Here is a 19,862-nt window from a genome sequence, read left to right as displayed (position 1 = left end):
TCCCTTTGGTTCTGATGGTGGAGAGGTACAAAGAGCTTCTCTCTGTGAGCAAGTGTGGCAGCGGTTGTTGGGAGGTGCCCAATTTCCATCGATGAGGGCACAGCCACACCATTTCCATTAAAACACACACCCTCCTCTTTCTGCAATCCTAACAATTTATATTTGCACTTAATAGCACTAACATAGGTCTTCAAAACAAAAGTGTGGGAATGGAAGCTTCTTTGGATTCCATGATATGGTCTGCCGATTGTCCTTATCATAATACGATACAAAGTACTGAACACTCTTCAGTGCTCGGAAGGGATGCCCAGTGGCAACTATGTCATAACACAGCATCCGTCTCTCTATTCTAATTAAATTAGCAGTTTAGATGTGTAGACAGTGTGATCAGATCTGCACTGTTTGCTAGAATTTGTAGCCAAGAGGGAAAGAGGTGAATTCAAAATGTGTGGCAGGGACTTGTAAGCCATGGGGAAAGGGAACCAAGACAGCAGGAATGCAAACTGGAAGGGGGCAGCTATTGTGGGCAAGCCTGAGATGATTCTGGAGAGCAAGCTGATCAACCTCCAAAAGGGGCAGGAGTTGGCAAATGGAAGCATTCTCTTGTCTGCTACTAGTTGAGGGGAAACTTTATTAACTTAAGGCTGGAAGCAGGACAGCTAATCTCTGAAACTTTGATAACCTTGTATAATGCACTGAAGAATACTGAATATGTGCTAGTTGCAATTCAAAAGGTAGCTATCTGAAATAATGCCCCACTAAGTAGAAAAGTACACATTTTCCAATTACTTCAGTCAAATATTATGAGACTATGCAATAACAGAAACATGGTAATGAAAATTTTATTTGTTAAAACACATAGCCCAGAATTGTTTGCAGTCCTTAGTTCAAGTGTTAATTATATTACATACTATTTAACAGGATTTTACGATTTTTGAAGTGCATTTTCTGTAAATTACATTTCCTGAGACATGCATAGTATTTTAGACTTATATATGTTTTACACATCAAAACACTGTACATAATCAGTGGTGCTCAGTGGTGCACAAAGTAAAGTACATCAAAAATACATTAACAGTTTAACAGTGATAATGTACCACAGAAAGAAATGTACACACCTTGCATAATTACATTTTTTAAAGCAAGTATTATTTTAACTAAGGATGCAAGTAGTTTATGCTTCTAAATTGTATGAAAACACAAGGGGAAAATAATTATTTTGTTCTCCCTCTGGGTTTACAAACACTTATAGATTACATATTAACAAACTGAATCAAAGAGGAAGACAATCTTCTTTTTTATAGGAAGTTAGAAGGTGACACTTTGAATTGCCGTTGGTTAAAGTTTTGGAGCCTATAGTTTATTTCAGTAGCTTGTAAGATATACAGGTCTACAAGAAAGTGAACTTCCACTCTACCATAGGAATTCATGAACCTACAAAGTTAAAATAATGTCAACCAACTTAGATTCTTGAGGCTCTTAACTTCAAGCCTTCACAAAAGCTCACTAAAGGATCTGGACAAGATTCAGGTAGTTAAATGAGGCTAGCAGATCCCAATGATCTGGTTTTAAAAGTTGAACACCATATTATTGCATTCCAAGCAGATATACCTCAGATATTTCCTATGCAGAAAATACTTCTACAAATAAATGATGTAATTATTTAGTTATATGCCAATTATTCAATTGTATATACATTCCTTTTTAGCCATGATTGTCCAACGTTTGGCAGTACTATCATATTGTGGGTAGAGTGTGCAACATCTGAAGCGGCCCTTAGGGGATATTTTCTGTATAATGCAGAATAGGGCTCATTCACCTTTAGCTCCCATTGTGGGTGTAGTATAATTAAGGAGTTTTATCAGCAAAAGATACTAAGATATTAGAGTCTGCACTATTTTATAGATTGGAAGAAGCTAGAAAATTCTAATCCTCAGGCTCAAATCATACCTCACATTTTCATACCTATTTCTGCCTTTTGCAAGTTTGCCAACTCTGTTTTATCAAGCTTCACAAGCATTAATTGCACATATTTAAACCTTTAATAACAGATTGACAATGCATTCAATGTGTGTTTATAAAAAAACAAGTCCCACTTTCTTCAATGGGGCTTTCTCTCCAGTAGGTATATTTAAAGCTGCAGTTTAAGAAATGTGAAGTAATTTCAGCCAGCTGTTACTGGACATAAAGTCCATGTAGAAGAAAATCTGTGGCAGAGTGGGAAGATACAGGGGAGAAGCTTTTAAAAAACCCAAAGCTTAAGGGAAATGTTTTATTTCACATTATCCATTGGTTCCCCAATGGGCTTTCAAAGATGTATATATTGAAATGTATTCAGCTAAACTATAAATCTTGGAAATAAGAAATGTTGCTGTTATACCCCATTGCCTTTGTTTTTTAGGGCACATAAACTGAAGAGTAGCTATAGAAAATGGATTTCAGTGTAAGTGAATGCTACAAAGCAAGTCAATAAAGCAGGCAACTCGGAAGATTAAACTCCGTTGTGACTGTTTCTTGTGCTTTACTTTTTGTAGTCAGGTACAGGAACTCAAATACAAAATAAAAGCATGCCACATCTATTGTGAATAATGTATAATGTTAAGTTGAAGTAGGAACTCAAGTCTTTCCCCAGGGGCGCATGTATACCATACCCTTTCTGCAGAGGAAGGCGTTTAAATGAAAGTATGAATGTGTCATTGTGAACATGCATGCACCATTTGTAACTGACATGCAACTGTATGGGCTTTTTACTCAGATGTGCATTGGATGCCCATCGAAAAATTAAACAATGCTTAACAGCACTATGGGTCAATATCTAGTAAAATGCATACAGTACTTCAAAAAGGCACTTATTCTCCATAAAAGCCTCTAACAGTCAAGAAACATTTGCAAACATAACAGTACATAAATACAGTTCATAATTATTGTTCATATTTTGGAAAAATGCTGGGAAAATAGTCAAGCAATTAATAGTGATTCAAATTACGTATTAAACTAAGAGAAAAACTCCATGTGCGGTGTATTTGTTGCTGGACCGTTACCACTGGAGACTGCTAGTTGGAAACTGAATTTTTGAATATGGCTCCACATAAACACACCACAACCTCCCTGTACATACCAAAACCAGAACTCTCCCTAAATTCTATTTTTGAATGTGCAAAAGATTTGTTTACTGCAGGTAACTTGCTCTCCACCTGCAATATAAAGAGCTACAGTTCTGCAGCAGCTGGATCATACAAGTATGCTCATTGTACTTTTTAAAAAATGGGTGGTGCTTTATGTTGAACAATTAAAGAATAATGTCATATGCTTGAAAATTCCCAACTATTGCAGCTTCAGGTATTATTTTAAAAGAAAGAAATGATCTAGCATTATCTTGTTTAGCTCTCCTCTCAACCCCACTGCTAAACTTTCAAAACAAACCCACATATTCATATACCGGTACCTGTTGCTGAGTTACAGTGACTTTCCCGCACAAAGGAGCATGAACCAAATTTGTTAACTTTAAAATTAAATTGCACAGGAATAACTTCAAAGTTATACATTTGGCAGGGAAGGTAGACAAGAGAAGGAATGATATGACAGAAAAAAGAAGAGGACTTTTTGAGCTAAGGGCATAATTTCTAGCTCACTTGGGACTTTTGCAATGCTCTTGCATATAATATCTTCATCCCAACTGACAGAAAAGGAAAACACAGTTGATGAATATCCATCAGCGGGCATGAACACTATAAATTATCTGCAACATTCAAACCCAGGAAAATGATCTTCCACAAAATCCCAACTCACCAACTGAGCTGAGAAAAAATTGCAGCATTCAATACAACAAATTTAATTCAAGGTGGATGTCAAATTGTTGTTAAAGTTGGTGATGCTCATGGAAGCATAACACGTAAGGATTGTTCTGCACTAAGAAAAACTTTGGATCCAAATATAATGGCTTAGACAATGTAATTTTGACTCCAATGCTACACATATTTCACTGACTGGTTCTTGAGCAACCGACCAAGCATCAATCTCTTCCATACAAACTCTTCCCTCTAGAGCAGGAGGGAGTGATCTAAATTAGTCCCAGAAAGAAAGTATGGGTTGTTCAATTGGCTCATTAAGGCATACAGTGGGAAAATTAACACAATTTACTTAAGCCGGAACACATTCACAATTAATCAACCTAATGCTTACAGTATGTATGCACAATATTATTTTTACGTGGAGGGTTCTTCCAACACATTTCTCCAGAAAAACAAAAGAAAGCAATTGTGCCTTATTTAGCTAATACAAAGGGGAAAAGGTAAGAGAAACCTATCACAAAACATACCACACTTTTCACTCAAGCATTATTGTACCAATTACAACACATGGGCAGAAAAATCCTATGGTAATGGTTGTGCATGTGTGTGGCTGTGAAGATTCTTTGGGGAAGCTCCAACCACTTCCTAAGCCCCATCAACTTGCAGGTCAGGTCAGGACAGGAGGTGGCTGGCAAGCTTTTCTCTACCTTTCCCCCCAACCCTTTCAATGGGAATGATTAACTACACCAGCTCCAGGACTGGTATAATTAAAGACTCCTCTGGGGAACCTGTCTGGGAAGGAGTGTCCTGTGGACTCCTAGCTGCCGCACCACATCCTGACCCAGTGTCCCACACCTCTCTGCTTGATGCCAGAGAACCAGCATATATGTTATGCCCACAGAGTTTTCCACAGGTGTATCAGGGGTCCTCTGGGAGCATAAGTACCATGCCTCCAGAATGGCACTTACGTCACATTATTTTTACGTGGAGGGTTCTTCCAACACATTTCTCCAGAAAAACAAAAGAAAGCAATTGTGCCTTATTTAGCTAATACAAAGGGGAAAAGGTAAGAGAAACCTATCACAAAACATACCACACTTTTCACTCAAGCATTATTGTACCAATTACAACACATGGGCAGAAAAATCCTATGGTAATGGTTGTGCATGTGTGTGGCTGTGAAGATTCTTTGGGGAAGCTCCAACCACTTCCTAAGCCCCATCAACTTGCAGGTCAGGTCAGGACAGGAGGTGGCTGGCAAGCTTTTCTCTACCTTTCCCCCCAACCCTTTCAATGGGAATGATTAACTACACCAGCTCCAGGACTGGTATAATTAAAGACTCCTCTGGGGAACCTGTCTGGGAAGGAGTGTCCTGTGGACTCCTAGCTGCCGCACCACATCCTGACCCAGTGTCCCACACCTCTCTGCTTGATGCCAGAGAACCAGCATATATGCTATGCCCACAGAGTTTTCCACAGGTGTATCAGGGGTTCTCTGGGAGCATAAGTACCATGCCTCCAGAATGGCACTTACGTCACTTCTGGTGACTCCTCAGCCCTTAATCAGCTGTAGGATTGTGTCCTTACATAGCTTTTGATGCTTCAGTTTTTTGAAATGTGAACTGGGCTTCAAAAACAGCTTCAGCATATATTAACAAATGTTTCACCAAAGAAAGTATCTATTAAGCTATTCAGTATGCTTTCCACTGAAGTTCAAAGAAATCCCTGGCAAATAAGAGGCAGAATGAACATTTCAGAAAATACAAATCACATGAACTCTTACTCCAAGAACAGTGTTCCTGCAGTGTTCTTTTTTCATAGCATACAGAGTATGTTTCATATTTTCAATATAGGTGTGTACAAAACGCTGTCTAACGTCTCATTCATGTATTCATACTAACACTGTGCATATTAAAAGCCTTACAACTACTTATTTAAAAGTAAATTAGAATAATTTCATTTCTCATAAAGCAGACCTTATTATCGTATAATTGAAACAACTGTTGAGAATCACACTTAATTTGGACAGAAGAGAATGGAATTTGCAAGCTAGGTTGCGATTTGTAAAAACCTGTAGCCCTGCAGATGAGCCCTTTAAGCTCTAAATCAACCACTCTGGAATTCAGATTTTCCTTCCTCATAGTTACCATGTGACAGTGGCTTACTATGGTATGAATCATGCAGTGAGGTCTGTTCCTTAGTCTGCAGACAGTATTATTAACTTAAAAACCCTGGTGCAGGGTTTTAAAAGATTACTGAAGAAGTGTGATTCAAACTTATTTGACTGTACTTGCAACAGTTGGCTGCCTAACTCATTGCAAATCCAAGTGGAACTATACAAGTGACCTGAACCTAAGTATATGAAAATGTCTGGAGTACAAGCTTCCTTTATGTGCTTTCCAAGCCTTGCTGTACTTCTGAGAATAAAAGCTCTCACTTCTCAGTGGTATTCACTATGTAGCCAATGGACCAAATTGTATTATGTAAGGATACTCCTTGCGAGTTACTTCCCATCACGTATCCTACATGCCCTCTACCCAAATGTCAGATCTCCCTCCTCTGCCCTGTCCCCCCCCCCCAATCCCTGGTTACAATTTCCAAACACTCTATGCATCCCAACTACATATTTAGCAGTGAAAGCAAGTGTCAGACTAGATCCGCATTCAACTCTCCATATTATGTATATGCTAGGTGAATATAACATTCTATGAGATAAGGTGAAGAAATCTCATTGCGACTAGAATTGCAAAAGCAAGTAGAAACCATCTGCTAACCAGCAGCAGCAGCAGAGAGAAGAACTATGTCTGAAAAAGATCTACTTCAAATGAACAAAATACTTCAAAGTTGCCTCCTTTCAAAATTTCAAATTTGGAAAGGAAAATTCTCTAGCTGACACTGGGACCATTTTGCAGATGCCCTGAAGCTCTATGTGGGAAAATAGTGAAGCTATTAGGGTATCCTGGGGAGAAGTGTGCACACTTAAGCTGGAAGCTCCTTCAGATCCTGAACTGCTCCCACTGCTGTAAAGACAAGCCAGTTTTCACCTTAAATACAGTTATTTGAGCAGAGCTATAGACTACAAGTTGCAGCTGTGTATGCAGCACTACATCTGTTGCTTTGGATCACAGCCCTTAGCAGAATTATAATGAAATAAATGGAGGAAAATATTTAAAAGCTTATGTTGCGATTTTCTTTTAAGAAACACAATATGGTTTTTAAACAAAACTGATTAGATGTCTAAAGTGCCTAAGCAGTAGTAGCAAAACTGGTTTTAAACCATTATTACTCCTAAATTTTAATTGATCATGAGAATTTGAAAGCATTACTTTAAATACACCATAAGCGCTGTGTGTTTAAGGCAAAGAAGGGGCCTTCTAGATTTTGCTGGACAACAATGCCACATCAACTTTGGACTGCTGGCCATACCGACTAGGGCTGACAAGGGTTCGGGCTGAACAATATCTAGAAGGCTATAGGTTCCCCAGCCCCAGGTTTAAGGACATATAATGATTCTAGGAAATTTGAAGGCATCAACATCAAAATTCTGTGCATGCCTATTCAGCTCCACTGAACTCAGTAGGATTTACTGCTGAGTAAACAAGGACAGGATTGTGCTGTAAGAAAATCAAATTCAATTAATGAGTTGCCATGCACAGAATTTGGGACAAGTTCCAAGTTACTGTCTTATTTTTGAGCTTGATTTTGTTTCATTTTGTTACTATATGGGACTTCATACAACTAATTCAAATAGTAATTAGTAAGTGCCATGATTAACAAACAGCCATCAATTCATCCCCAAAGGCGAAGCCAGTGTTAGTAAAGCTCTTTCACTGATGAACACTGAGTTTCACAACAAATTTTAAAAGTTAATATTGACATATGGGAAGCACAATGCACCCAAGTGGATGTGTGTGTCTTAGCTCTAAACTACGGCCTATTTGGGATGGATAAAGTGCAGCTCACAGTATTTTCCATCGTATTAGCTACTCTTATAAATTGGGTGGATGGATGAATGCACAGAACTTAAGTAATTAATCTTCACATTCTAGCTATACCATCAGTGTATGGATACCTATTCATGGCCCTGCAGTGAAGGTCTGCCAAAAAATCAGTTTCCATGACCTGAAAGGCAGAGAAGTGCATTTACCAGAAGATTTTTAATTTAATTTTGTGCAAATTGTTACAAAAGTGGCAATAAACAATCCATTTCAGTTTGGCTGGTGTCCTTGGTTTAATCTGCTTTCTATCTATCTATCTATCTATCTATCTATCTATCTATCTACCTACCTACCTACCTACCTACCTACCTACCTACCTACCTATCATCTATATCAAAAAGCCTTGAAATTGTCAGTATTTGCAAAGTCACTAACAATGGGTGTTTTTTAGGAGGGGGAAAATAAACATCTGGATCTCATCTGCATGAACTCCAAAAACCATTTATCAGTAGCTTAAAAAGGGATGGGCCTCACATAACTGGTTTGGATTATACCTCTACAAGTTGTTTTCCAGCTTCTCCTTCCTTCCCACTTACTTGGCCTGGTAGCTACAACAACAAGGGCACAGAGGCCTTCAGTAGGGTACTCCTTTTGAAACTGTAGGATGTTTCCTGGGTGTTCAAAGGACTTGGGCTTCTTGAAATAATTACATTTCTTAGCAAGATGCTAGGAAAGAAGGAAAGCATACAGGAAGCCTTCCTATGTTGCAACCACCAAATTACATAGTGGACCAAGCTACAGGGGCTTGTGGAGGAAATTGCTTGAGCTTTGTCACACTCCATGTTACTAGAAGCACAGTAGCTGCAAGCTGGGCTCAGAATTTGCTTCAGAATAAAAACAAATTAAAAACAGAAAATAATTTGGTTTGTTAAGCTCAACTTCCAATAACACCATAGGGATGGGGTTGCCCACCCCTGGGCAAAAAAGGGAAGGGCAAATCCTTTCGCCTGCAGCATAATATAGTTTTTTTTATAAAAAAACAAACAAACTGCAGAACCAAACTCATAAAATAAGACAATGAATCCAGCTTGTGTGTTTGCTATATTAGCTTTGGATAAGTGTCTAGGGAGCACATTAGAGAGGCACTTTCAATTTGGAGATAATAAGGCACTCACTGAAAATCACAACATCCAGTAGCCCATTAGTGAGAAACGATTCAAAGCACAGGTGCTCTCGTGTTATAGTCCGCTCAACCCAGACTGCAGCTGGCAGTGTGTTTGGAAGAACATAGTCTTTGCTATCCAAAGTTGGGTGTCTCCAATTTCACATGGAATAGATATTAACACCACACTGGGGAAATACAATTCTTTTAAAAGGACATTTTTAAAGCTCCTACAAATGCTCACAACCGACAATTTATACTATTCCAAATTACTGTTTTCTGAGTTTGTACTCTAAAAAGTTAAATCCTGCTAAACATTCTAAGCACTCAAAAACATTTTTCTTCTTTGAAAATGATTCCTGTATTTAGGATCTAAAGCAAAGCAAACTGAGTGTTCTGCTCATGCGGCAATGCCAAACAAAAAACCTAACTGAAACAATTACTAATTATGATGATCATGATAATTTTAGTTCACTCATTATTTCTACCAAAATAAGTGCAAAAAATAAGGAGAAAATGTTTATTTTTCTACAAAATATATAATATACATCACGGGCACCTACCACCAATTCCTGTGGTTTGAATTGCAATGAATGGGAGTAGCATAGGAAAATCAGGCAATGTTCTTCTGCAGCTACAATACATTTTTTTAAAAGTGATTCTTGTTCTGGAAGGTTCCTTGGTGAGTTCTCTACTTTCCCACTGAAAAAGATGCTTCACATATACAAATTAATATTTAAGAAACTGTTGTAAAAGGTTTTGTTCATGGTTCTTTAAAGGGCCTCATCTAAGGAGCACATTTAAGTGCACCACAGTGGTTTCCATTTGAGTGCTAGGATTTCTTTTGTTTTTGCACACCTCTTCACCTTGCACTGGAAGTTGTTTCTGAGGTTTTCTCACTTTGAGGGAATTCTTCAGGAAAGGGGAAAGCTCAGAAGTCCAGCTGGGTACAGAGACCCTAAGCAACTGTTTTAGCTGGAATAAGCTCTGTATCATTCTACTAGTGTTATAAATCAAATATTCTAGACAGTGTACTGGTATATACAGAACATTAAAAGGGACAGTATTTAGCACTATCAATGTATTATAAGAACCCGAGGGGCTAATATTGCTTGCCATTGTTATCATTACTCTAAAAGTGAACATTTTCTCTTCGGAAAGCTATAGCAATAGTGCAGACGATATCCTCACAAATTAAAACGTTCTTGATTTATCAGCGAGACACAGCGATAGGCCCATCGTGGAACTGCCAAGTGGAAATGCACCTCATGTAAGCCACTGCTCTTTTTCTTTGCTGTACTTTTCAGACCACTTACGAGTGAGCTCCAGATAAATATTTGGCTTATGTGGCTGATAGTCGAGGTAAACTGCCTTTCCAGTCCTCTTTGGAATGGCCTTTTCAATCTGAGTTCCTTCATGCCATTCATTGAAAGAGGTGATAGAGATTATTTCAGGGCGTACCAGAAGCGCAGCGCTGAACGCAGTCTCATAGTATTTGCCATTGACGCGGTTCCGTGTGTTGTGGCTGTTCCATGGTCGAATGCTGGTGTCTACATAGCCTGGGCCCACGCTTGGAATAAACAGCAAGTTTTTCGTGTCACAAAAGGCTTTCAAACTTGGCCAGTTGTGATGGCTTGAGCCGTAGGAGAAGCCGTTGGTGGCAAAATATGTATAAATTCCGTCAAAGCCACTTCTATGGATTTCATGCTTGTGTTTTTCTTCCACAAGAAGGGCAATGAATAAGCTATCATAGGGTGTATTGCGTATACTCTGGGATCCAGAGACAGTAAGCAGATTTGCCCACATTTCAGGGATTGTTATATAAGAATCGTAGACATAAAACATGGGAAGGGCTCTACCTGTGCTGACTTTATGTCTGTAAAAGGCTGGATGGGCTCCATATCTAGAAAGGAAAGAAAGTAACCAATATAAAGTAAATAACATTCATTTTTGTATCATTGGGTACTAAGCAGTGTTGTTTGCTCTTCCCAAATTTATTTCCATTCAAATGTGTCATCACCATCATTAGATATAGTAAAGGATGTACACTTGCCAATGTAGTTATGCACAATTAATTTTATTTAAATTAGTCATTTCCACACTATGAAGAAAAAAAAAAATTATTGCTCTGCTTCTAATTTCATATTTCATGATACTTCAGCTAGTAAAGGCTAACTAAGGGTCTAGCAAGGCAGGAAGTTTGAAAAACAGCCTTAAGACACAGCAATAAATATGAGAAAACTGGCAATTGAACCAAATCTCTCTGACTTGAACAGGCAGAAAAAATTCAGGGAATTTGAACAAGAAGCAGAGCTATTTGTGTGGATTAAGAACGTTAATTGATAGTGTACTGCACAACGAAACAAAATCACATGAAAAACACTGGACAGAGTTAAGTTGTAACATCAACATTCAAATACTTGAGGAAGTGCTTACTTGTCTATGATATACTTGATGTTGCTGTACATACTGCGATCATCTCTATCTTTGTATGGCTCAATATGGAAAGTGACCTAAAAAAATGAAATATTAGATAGGTGTTTTTAAATAACTGAATAATCTCAACATAGTGAAGGTCAAACACTTCTATTTATGAAGTTCAAAGGTGAGTCAAAGGTGAGTCAAAATCACCAGTCAAAACATTACTGTCTATAAACAGAAGGGAGGTATCAGCAGGCTTAGGGGAATACCAAGGTTTGCAGAAGTTATTCTTGAAATCTCCATTTTGAGCCTAAATATTCTGAGTTTGAGCCATAGTTGCACAAGCAGAAGCTGTAAGGTTTTCCTGCCTTCTCCTCCCCAGTATAGAACCCCCTGAGGATCAGAAGACTGCAGGAAACCACTGAAGGCTGTTTGCATCAAAAGCTTGCACAAGCCACCAGTTTAGTACATCTTACCACCCACTCCAGAGGTAGTTCTTCGAAACAGCTGAACCACATATAACACAATTATGCATGACAATGCAATTAGCTGGCACTTACAGAGATACCAGTTATGATAAAGTTACTTTAGACAAACTGTGATAAATATAACTTTCAGTCCTATCACTAGGTTGTGGTATTCATTTGGAAACCAAATGAATTAAGAATAGGCGATCAGAATTTGGTCAAGATTTGTATCCAAGATTATGAAGTAAGGAGATAAAATGTACAGCCTGCGCAAACCCTTTGGGAACTGTATTTGTTTCAGATGCTGTTTTACTTTAAAGTGCATCATGAGACAGAAACCTAGCAAGGGCAATGCGAGCAAGAATAAAAACTCCAAGCAATTCACCCCAGGAGAGTTATGAACTTAAACAAGGAGCAACATGTTCCAAGTGTTAGTGCAACATAGCACTCTATTATAATTCACAATTCAACAGAATAATGTAAAGCCAATAGAAGTGCATGCAAAGTAAGTCAAATATACTCCTACACAACAACCACAACAAAAATTTAACTGTGATTAATATAAATTGCATTTCTAACAGGTGTGGGGAACCTTTGATCCTCCAAATGTTGCTATTATTTATTAAATTTCTATACTACCTTTCATCTGAAGATCACAATAAAAAAACACAAAAATACACAGTATAGTAGCAAACAAAGCAAGCAAACAAACAAACAAAAACAATAACTCTAATCATCCTGGCCAATGGTTGTAATTCAGCAACATCTGAAAGGCTAAAAGTCAGTGGCGTAGCGTGGGGGGTGCAGGGGGGCCGGCCGCACCGGGCGCAACATCTGGGGTTAGGGTAAATCCACGGGTTAGGGGGCGCAAATCCATGGGTTAGGGGGCGCAAAGTACTTGCCTTGCCCCCAGGTGCTGAAAACCCACGCTACGCCACTGCTAAAAGTTCCCCATATCTGAGGTAGAAGTACCAACTAAAGAGTTGCTTTTGTGGTATTGTAAGCCTAGCAAGAAATATACAGGAAAATGGCTGCACCTCATTTGCCAGGCACTAAAAGCACAATCCTATGAGTGTTTCCAGAAGCACCCAGTGCACCATTGTATGCAATCTGTGCACTGGATTCAGTGGAAGTGACTCACAGGTTAATGGGCATGCATTGTAGCCTATGAATTCAGTGGTACTTCAGAGTAGACATGTATACACAGAAAATTGCTCTTTAGCTACAATAGTGTAAGATACTGTAGCTAAACTGGATACACAACACTAGGCTGTTTCCTAGTTCTATCAATGTAGCACTTCACCAAACATTCCTTAGCTAGGAATTCTCAAGCTGTGGTCTGTGAACCACTAGTGGCCTGCAAGCTTTGTTTATGTGGTCTGTGGAATGTCCACATTAAATATTCATATTTATTTTCCATTGTATTTTATTGCTTCTTTTCCTCCTTATATCCCAATTGTAATATAATACAATACAAGAAATAAAAGGAGCAATAAAAACACGATTAAAAATCATACAGCATCCAGCACAGCACATTCCAATTGCTATAACACTCAGGGGGAAAAATCGTTAAGTGGTCTGTCAAGACCATCAACAATTTTCGATTGGTTCATTGGTGGGGAGGGAGTTTGGGCAGCAGCACCTTAGCCGCAATGAAATTACATGCAATTAACTCAACTCCTCAAACTCTGATAGGACAACTGTGCAGAGAGTCTAACTTTAGAACAATCAGTCCATCATATCTACAACTTTGACAATTTTAAAACTTCAAATAGTGTACCTTTAATTTGTACTTATGTGCAATATCCAAAATGGTTGGTACTAGGGCATCAACAGGTTCTCCATTTTCATCACCCATTCCAGGTGGGTACCAAGAAAGGGCCATTACCCCTAAGGAACAAAATATACATTTTACCTATGGTGATGTTTAACCAATTTGTATTGGATGTCTTTTTAAAAAAGCAATTTAGCAAACAAAGCATGTACAACTACTTTGAGATTTCAGTATCAAACATTTCAACACATAAGCCAATAAAATTGAGTTTCTTTAGCTATCTTCAAGTATCTCCAAGTCACCAATTAAATCACTACTGTACTAGCTTTATTGTTTGTTTGACTAATTTTTAAGAATGGGCAAAAAATAATCCTTACACTATCAGGTGGTAGAACAGGGTAGGTCTATACCCTTTTCATGCCTAATGGTTGGAATAGAACCTTAACAGACAGAGGAAACCAGCCTGTGGGGACAATATGGCTCCTTTTACAGAGGAACCTTGTGTTACGTACCGTCCCCCTTGCGAACGCTGCAGGTTATGAGCTCCGCTAACCCAGAAGTAGATGTTCCCGGTTGCGACCTTTGCCTCGGGATGCGAGCGGAAGTTGCGTGCTGGCAACGCGGAAGCAGCGGGAGGCTCCATTACTGAAAGCGCGCCTCATGTTATGAGCTGTTTCGGGTTACAAATGGACCTCCGGAACGGATTAAGTTCGTAACCAGAGGTACCACTGTATACCATTCCAACTCATTTCTTGGCCAGTAAGGTATGAATCATGCAACAATCACCTCTGTTTGTATCTGTCTCTAAGAACAGAAATCAAGGGAATGCTGATGGAGAGGAGATGCATAGGTCATATTTAAATTTTTTTGAGAATGAGAGGCAAGGCAAAGCAAAGTGTAAAAAATTGTCTGTTTGCAGGAATAGGGGAAGTGCAACTGTATCTGTTAAACAGCCTTAAAATTGTGTTTTAAGATGAATTAAGTAAACATCATTAAAAATGTGTGGGGAGGTGAACAGTGGATGGGGTGTGGCCAAGCAGACAGAGGACAGAAGTTGAGCTCTGCAAAAGTACCAGCATTAGCCACTGAATACACAGTTGAAGCGGTTTAATTTTTCAGCTGCTCTGCCCTTCTGCCTCTATAATCAGGTGGCCTTCCAAGGGAGTGACTGAACAAACCAGGATGCCCAAAGCTGAGGTGCAGTAAGAAACCAGTTAGTGCAAACTGCAGCTGAAAAGCCAGCTTCAAACTGTGCTTATGGATCCTCCTTTGTCAACTCACAAAATCCACGATCAGTGAGTAAATTTCAGTACAGCAATTAATCCAGAATGTGGCAGCTAGACTGGTGACTGGGAGTGGCCGCCGGGACCACATAACACCGGTTCTGAGAGATCTGCATTGGCTCCCAGTACGTTTCCGAGCACAATTCAAAGTGTTGGTGCTGACCTTTAAAGCTCTAAACGGCCTCGGTCCTGTATACCTGAAGGAGCATCTCCACCCCCATCGTTCAGCCCGGACACTGAGATCCAGTGCCGAGGGCCTTCTGGTGGTTCCCTCATTGCGAGAAGTGAGGCTACAGGGAACCAGACAGAGGGCCTTCTTAGTAGTGGCGCCCGCCCTGTGGAACGCCCTCCCATCAGATGTCAAAGAGATAAACAACTACCTGACATTCAGAAGACATCTTAAGGCAGCCCTGTTCAGGGAAGTTTTTAATATTTAATGCTATATTGTTTTAAACACTTGATTGGGAGCTGCTGGGGAAACTCAGCCAGATGGGTGGGATATAAATAGAAAATTATTATTATTATTACAGGTGTACAAGCAGCCATAGTTTAGCTAAACAGAACAGGTCACAAGTCTAGTAGAAGGCGATAGTCCACGTAGTTACCTTCCAAGTTGCTGGTTTCAATATATTTTTACTCAATCCCTGAAAAAGACATTTGTGATTCATCCTAATTGTCATATCCCATGGAGAAAACAGTTAATAATGGGGAAATTACGTAAGACTTTCTCACAGTTCAGTTTCAGTTCAAAGAAGGGGGAAAGTGACTTATCACACCAAAGCTCTGAATTCAAAACGCTTAATGCCATACAGAAAAATAAAATACCATTTACCAATGGAAGCTGAGCTCATCTGCTTCATGTGCTCTTCTATGACAGAAGGGTCTTTGGAGCTGTAAGGTCCAAGTTCAGGATAGAAGCTGGAGCCAATATCCTCCGGAGGACTGTGCCTTCCTTTTGGATAATCACTTGCAATTTTGGGATCCCAATGTGTTAACAATGGGTGGTTCCAGTGAATATATTTTCCATCAAACTGCGGTGTCCCATACCAGCTGTAGTAAAACACATGAAAGTTGTAATTTGGGGAAGGCAGATGTTCTTCTAGTTTCCTTACAGAAACGGTGGGTTTTTTAAAGTTCATTGTTAAAGGGTGAACATTTTTTGCGTGTGTGAAACTTTCTTCCTTAGCTCCGCTCTGCACGTTGAACTTATTTCTTATATGTGTTGTTCGTTGCTGAAAATCTGGTAACAGGCCAAGGCCAAATGGATCTCCAAACCCAGCTCTTTCAGGTCTCAAAGTTTTCAAGGCCATCATTATGGAGCATATGAATAAAATAAAGAGCACCAGAATGATGCACGTTCTCCTGCGAAATCTTGCCATGATGTCATTGTAGTTCAAGGCACACGTAGGCGGCTTCTAGCTGCCAATGATTTAAAAAGCATAATGTTAGGGTTTGAAATGTTGCAAACAATTTTTTAAAAACTATTTAACATTTGTAAAGCACCCAAAAAATTTCTAAGCAGTCCCTTCCTGCAGACTCAACACATAAGAGACAAAAACATGAAATAAAAAAAGGTTAAGACTAGAAAAAGAAAGCAAGGGCCAGATCTGGGTCCCCCTTACCATGATGTTCTTTCTTTGTCTCCTGGCCAGGGTAACATTTCTGGTGGGAAACAATATCCCAAAAGCTGTTCCTCTGGCCTATGGATGAGTCCACTCTGGCCTCTCCCTTGTCTTGTTTTCTCTAGGCAGGCCTTTGGCCCACAAGCTAGCTTCTAAATAAGTTTACATATTTCCCCCCACCGTTTGCCTCTTGCAATCACCCACCACTTAGGCGTGGCTCTCAGAAGGGTTCCTCAGAAGGGAGTATACCGGTAATCCATGGGGTGAAAAAAGTTTGTCCATCCCTGGATTACAGCATTACTTCAGTCACCCAATGACATCAGCCATTCTAACATCAGGAAGAATACCCTTATGTCAGCTTGGTACAGAATTTTGATTTTCAGTTAAAATGTAGATACAACAATGAATCTTCATTCAATTTTGCTGTATAATAAACATTCTACAGTTGTTATTGGATTTATCTATTTGGCAACAAATAACTCAGGAGTTAACAATACTTTTTTTAACATTACTGTTCTTTTGTTGTGTTGTGTAGCATTTAATTTTGTATTAGTGTTATGGTCGTTATGTTTTTGCTTTTTGAAAAAATATGTCCCTTGCTAAAGCTATAACAAATAAACTGTGAGGTGAAAGAAAAAGAAAAACTGTAGGGATGAAACTTGATGGACGGAATGTTGAGATAAGAATGAGAGGGAACAATAAATTCTCCGTGCACAATAAGAAGCTTCACAAATGTTAGGCTGACTTCTAAATATAGTCAATTATCATCCAGGACATGAGATAGCTTGTCACAAAGACACAGAGAAGCACAAGACACAAGCAAATTATCACTGGCAAGTCCACCTATTGTCTACCAAAACCCAAGAGAAACCTGGTTAAGTGGGGGGCGGGCGGCAGGGAGAGAATGTTTTCTACCTGTGTAAACATTCCAAGCTTTCAAGCATAACTGAGGCAAGGAATGAAACTTGATGTGCATGTTCTGTGCACAATTACACATTTCACATTCAAACTCTAGCCCCTACACCCATTTTCAGGAAGGTCACAAAACTCCTACACAGTTCCATTACTAGAAAATGAGGTACTTAAAATAAAATAACAGTGCCACACCTTTTCTCCTTAGTGTAATTTCACATTAGAAATACAATTTTCTCTCTCCTTTGAGTACCAGTTTCCAATAGTTTAAGTTGTGTTATTATTATTGGAAAATAGGGTTGATCAAGACAAGGTTCATAAAGATATCTTGTTTAAGAAGAAAATCAATGCAATAAGATTTATCCTCAACATTAATCAAATAGACAATGTTCTACAGTATATTAACATATATTATAAAAACACAGGAGGTTCTTTCATTGTAAGCCTCAAAATTCTATAGCTTATAAAAATGCCGTCTGTTGAGCTAATAACTTGGCTTACGTTGTCTAGGCTGAAGAGGTCTATGAAAGTGCCAAATTTCTAACTGACCTGAAAAAGGTTGCCTCAGATAACAGAGTAAGTCGAGAAGTGCTGAAAATTTACACTTTGCCCTGTCCCCTGCTCTTTAGGAACATAGGAAGCTGCCTTATACTGAGCCAAACCCACTGGTCTATTCAACTCATTATTGTCTGCACTGACTGACAGGGACTCTCCAGTATTTCAGACTCTCCCATTCCTAACTGGAGATGCCGTAAAGGACTGAACCTGGGGCCTTTTGCATGCAAAGCACTGAGTTGTGGCCCTCTGCTATTAACACCACATACTGTATAACTGATTTCAATACAGAGTTTTTACATTTTTGTAATCTGCCCTGAGACTTTATTTTAAAGGTCAACTAAGAAATATAATAAATAATGATTCTTTCCAGTTTTGGTGAAACTTGCTGATCTATTTCATTCAGGCTTCTGGTGGAGCCCTCACTTCCACTGGCTTGGTGAAGTTCTGAAAAGCTTCTCAAAAGTTATTAAGATTTCCTCTCTCATTAAAGTCCACGGTAAACAAGCACAGGCACAGGGCTTATGTTCCACGTCATCACATGCATTGGTGGAGCGTGCATAAGCCTGCCCTATCCCACAGTGAACCCACTTCCACACACTCCACCCCACACTGAAACTGCCCCCACATATCCTTTGCTTCACACTTAAAGCACCACCACAGAAACAGACACAGAATTCCACACACAATCTCGATACACACCCCATACTTAAACCCACCCCTACCCTCTGCCTACCACGTAGTGTTCTCCTCATATTGGGAGAAAGGCAGGAGCGAAGTAAACAGCAAGTTAACTTTTAAGGTCTCAAGGAGTCAGTCTGCCAGGCAGCAAGATTACTGAGCAAGAGAGGATATTACCACCCTGTGCAGACTTACTCAGAAGCAAACTTTTCTGAACACAGAGGGTAAAACCTATTCATTTGCTTATTTCTACACAACTACAACTTGTTTGTGTTTTGCTTTTGCAGAATCATTCCCCACATTGAAAATACCACAGGGCTACTACAACAATTAACAGTTATGAAACCATTACTTCTCTATTTAGCAGAACCCATTATTTCAATATATTTTCTTTTCATAAACTAAGTAATACGGTAATACAAAACCAGTACAATGTTGGGTATTTTTGCTGGCCCCAGGCACTCCATCCTCCCTTGCAGGATTGGGCCTGAAAGACCACGCATAGGCGGGGTGCATGTCTCGCCGACCCTAATTGTATTTTATTTTTGGCCCTCGCGACACCCCTGCGAGGATGGCCTAATTACCACAGCTGGGATTTGAGCGCGAGCCTCCCCAGCAACGGCTGCGCCAGCGCACGTATGCAGGCGCCTTACCTACCCAACCGGGCAAGGTAAGCCCCGCAAGCGCTACTTCACCTGCGCAGCGCCCCCGGCTCTCGGCGGGGGCGCCTTCCACCGACCACCTCGCCTCGGGACCCCCATTGCTCTACTCCCGCCCCCCTCGGAGAGTCACGTGAGGCGCCTCGGGCGCGCGGGCAGCCTTTCACCTCCCCCCCACCCACCGGACCGCAGAGAGGACCCTCCCCCATTTATGTCGCCGCCGCCGCTGTCATTGCCAAAGCACAGAAGGAGAGCAGGCAGAGTGGAAGAAGGAGCCTCCTCCGCCTTCTCCTTCGCCTTCCCTCTTTCCCCGCCTCTCACTTACCCCGAGTTCAGAGCCAGAATCCGCAGGGACTGGAAGATCAAGGGTCCTGCATTGATACTGGGGGGCGGCGAAGGGGTTGAAATAGAGTTGCAAGCGGGGCCAAAGGCTAACCAGCCTCTTTTCCAGGTCTAGCTCCCCCTAGATGTTGATGAGCTCTCACTCGCCCTCTCCGCCGAGCATGCGTGGTAGCAGAGGGAGAAGCCGCCGCTTGCCCTTAAGCTCGCAGGCTACGTAGTAACTAAGCCACTTCCGGCCTGCCCAGGAGGCAGGCT

General features: G+C 40.1%; 1 protein-coding gene across 3 annotated transcripts; it reads right to left on the bottom strand.

Annotated features, from left to right (window-relative positions):
• Nucleotides 1–826: 826 nt before the first annotated feature.
• Nucleotides 827–19,816, bottom strand: MANEA (mannosidase endo-alpha). 3 transcript variants are annotated; one of them, XM_083730509.1, is made up of 7 exons: nt 19,302–19,373; nt 15,669–16,251; nt 13,560–13,669; nt 11,328–11,404; nt 8,111–10,794; nt 5,213–8,074; nt 827–4,646 (listed from the first exon to the last, which is right to left on the bottom strand). In XM_083730509.1, the coding sequence occupies exons 1-5, from the start codon at nt 19,365–19,367 to the stop codon at nt 10,158–10,160; spliced, it is 1,473 nt and encodes a 490-aa protein (XP_083586635.1). In that variant the 5' UTR covers nt 19,368–19,373; the 3' UTR covers nt 827–4,646; nt 5,213–8,074; nt 8,111–10,157. The 3 variants fall into 3 exon arrangements, with proteins under 3 accessions (XP_083586635.1, XP_083586637.1, XP_083586636.1); XM_083730511.1 differs by lacking the exons at nt 827–4,646; nt 5,213–8,074; nt 19,302–19,373 and adding an exon at nt 19,591–19,816 and having other exon boundaries at nt 9,398–10,794; nt 15,669–16,255; XM_083730510.1 differs by lacking the exons at nt 827–4,646; nt 5,213–8,074; nt 19,302–19,373 and adding an exon at nt 19,591–19,816 and having other exon boundaries at nt 9,398–10,794.
• Nucleotides 19,817–19,862: the final 46 nt, after the last annotated feature.

The sequence above is a fragment of the Podarcis gaigeae genome, assembly GCF_964106915.1.
Source record: "Podarcis gaigeae genome assembly, chromosome: 3".
Classification (NCBI taxonomy): domain Eukaryota; kingdom Metazoa; phylum Chordata; class Lepidosauria; order Squamata; family Lacertidae; genus Podarcis; species Podarcis gaigeae.
Note: the sequence above shows the minus strand (reverse complement) of the source record. Positions and strands in the feature narration are given on the sequence as shown.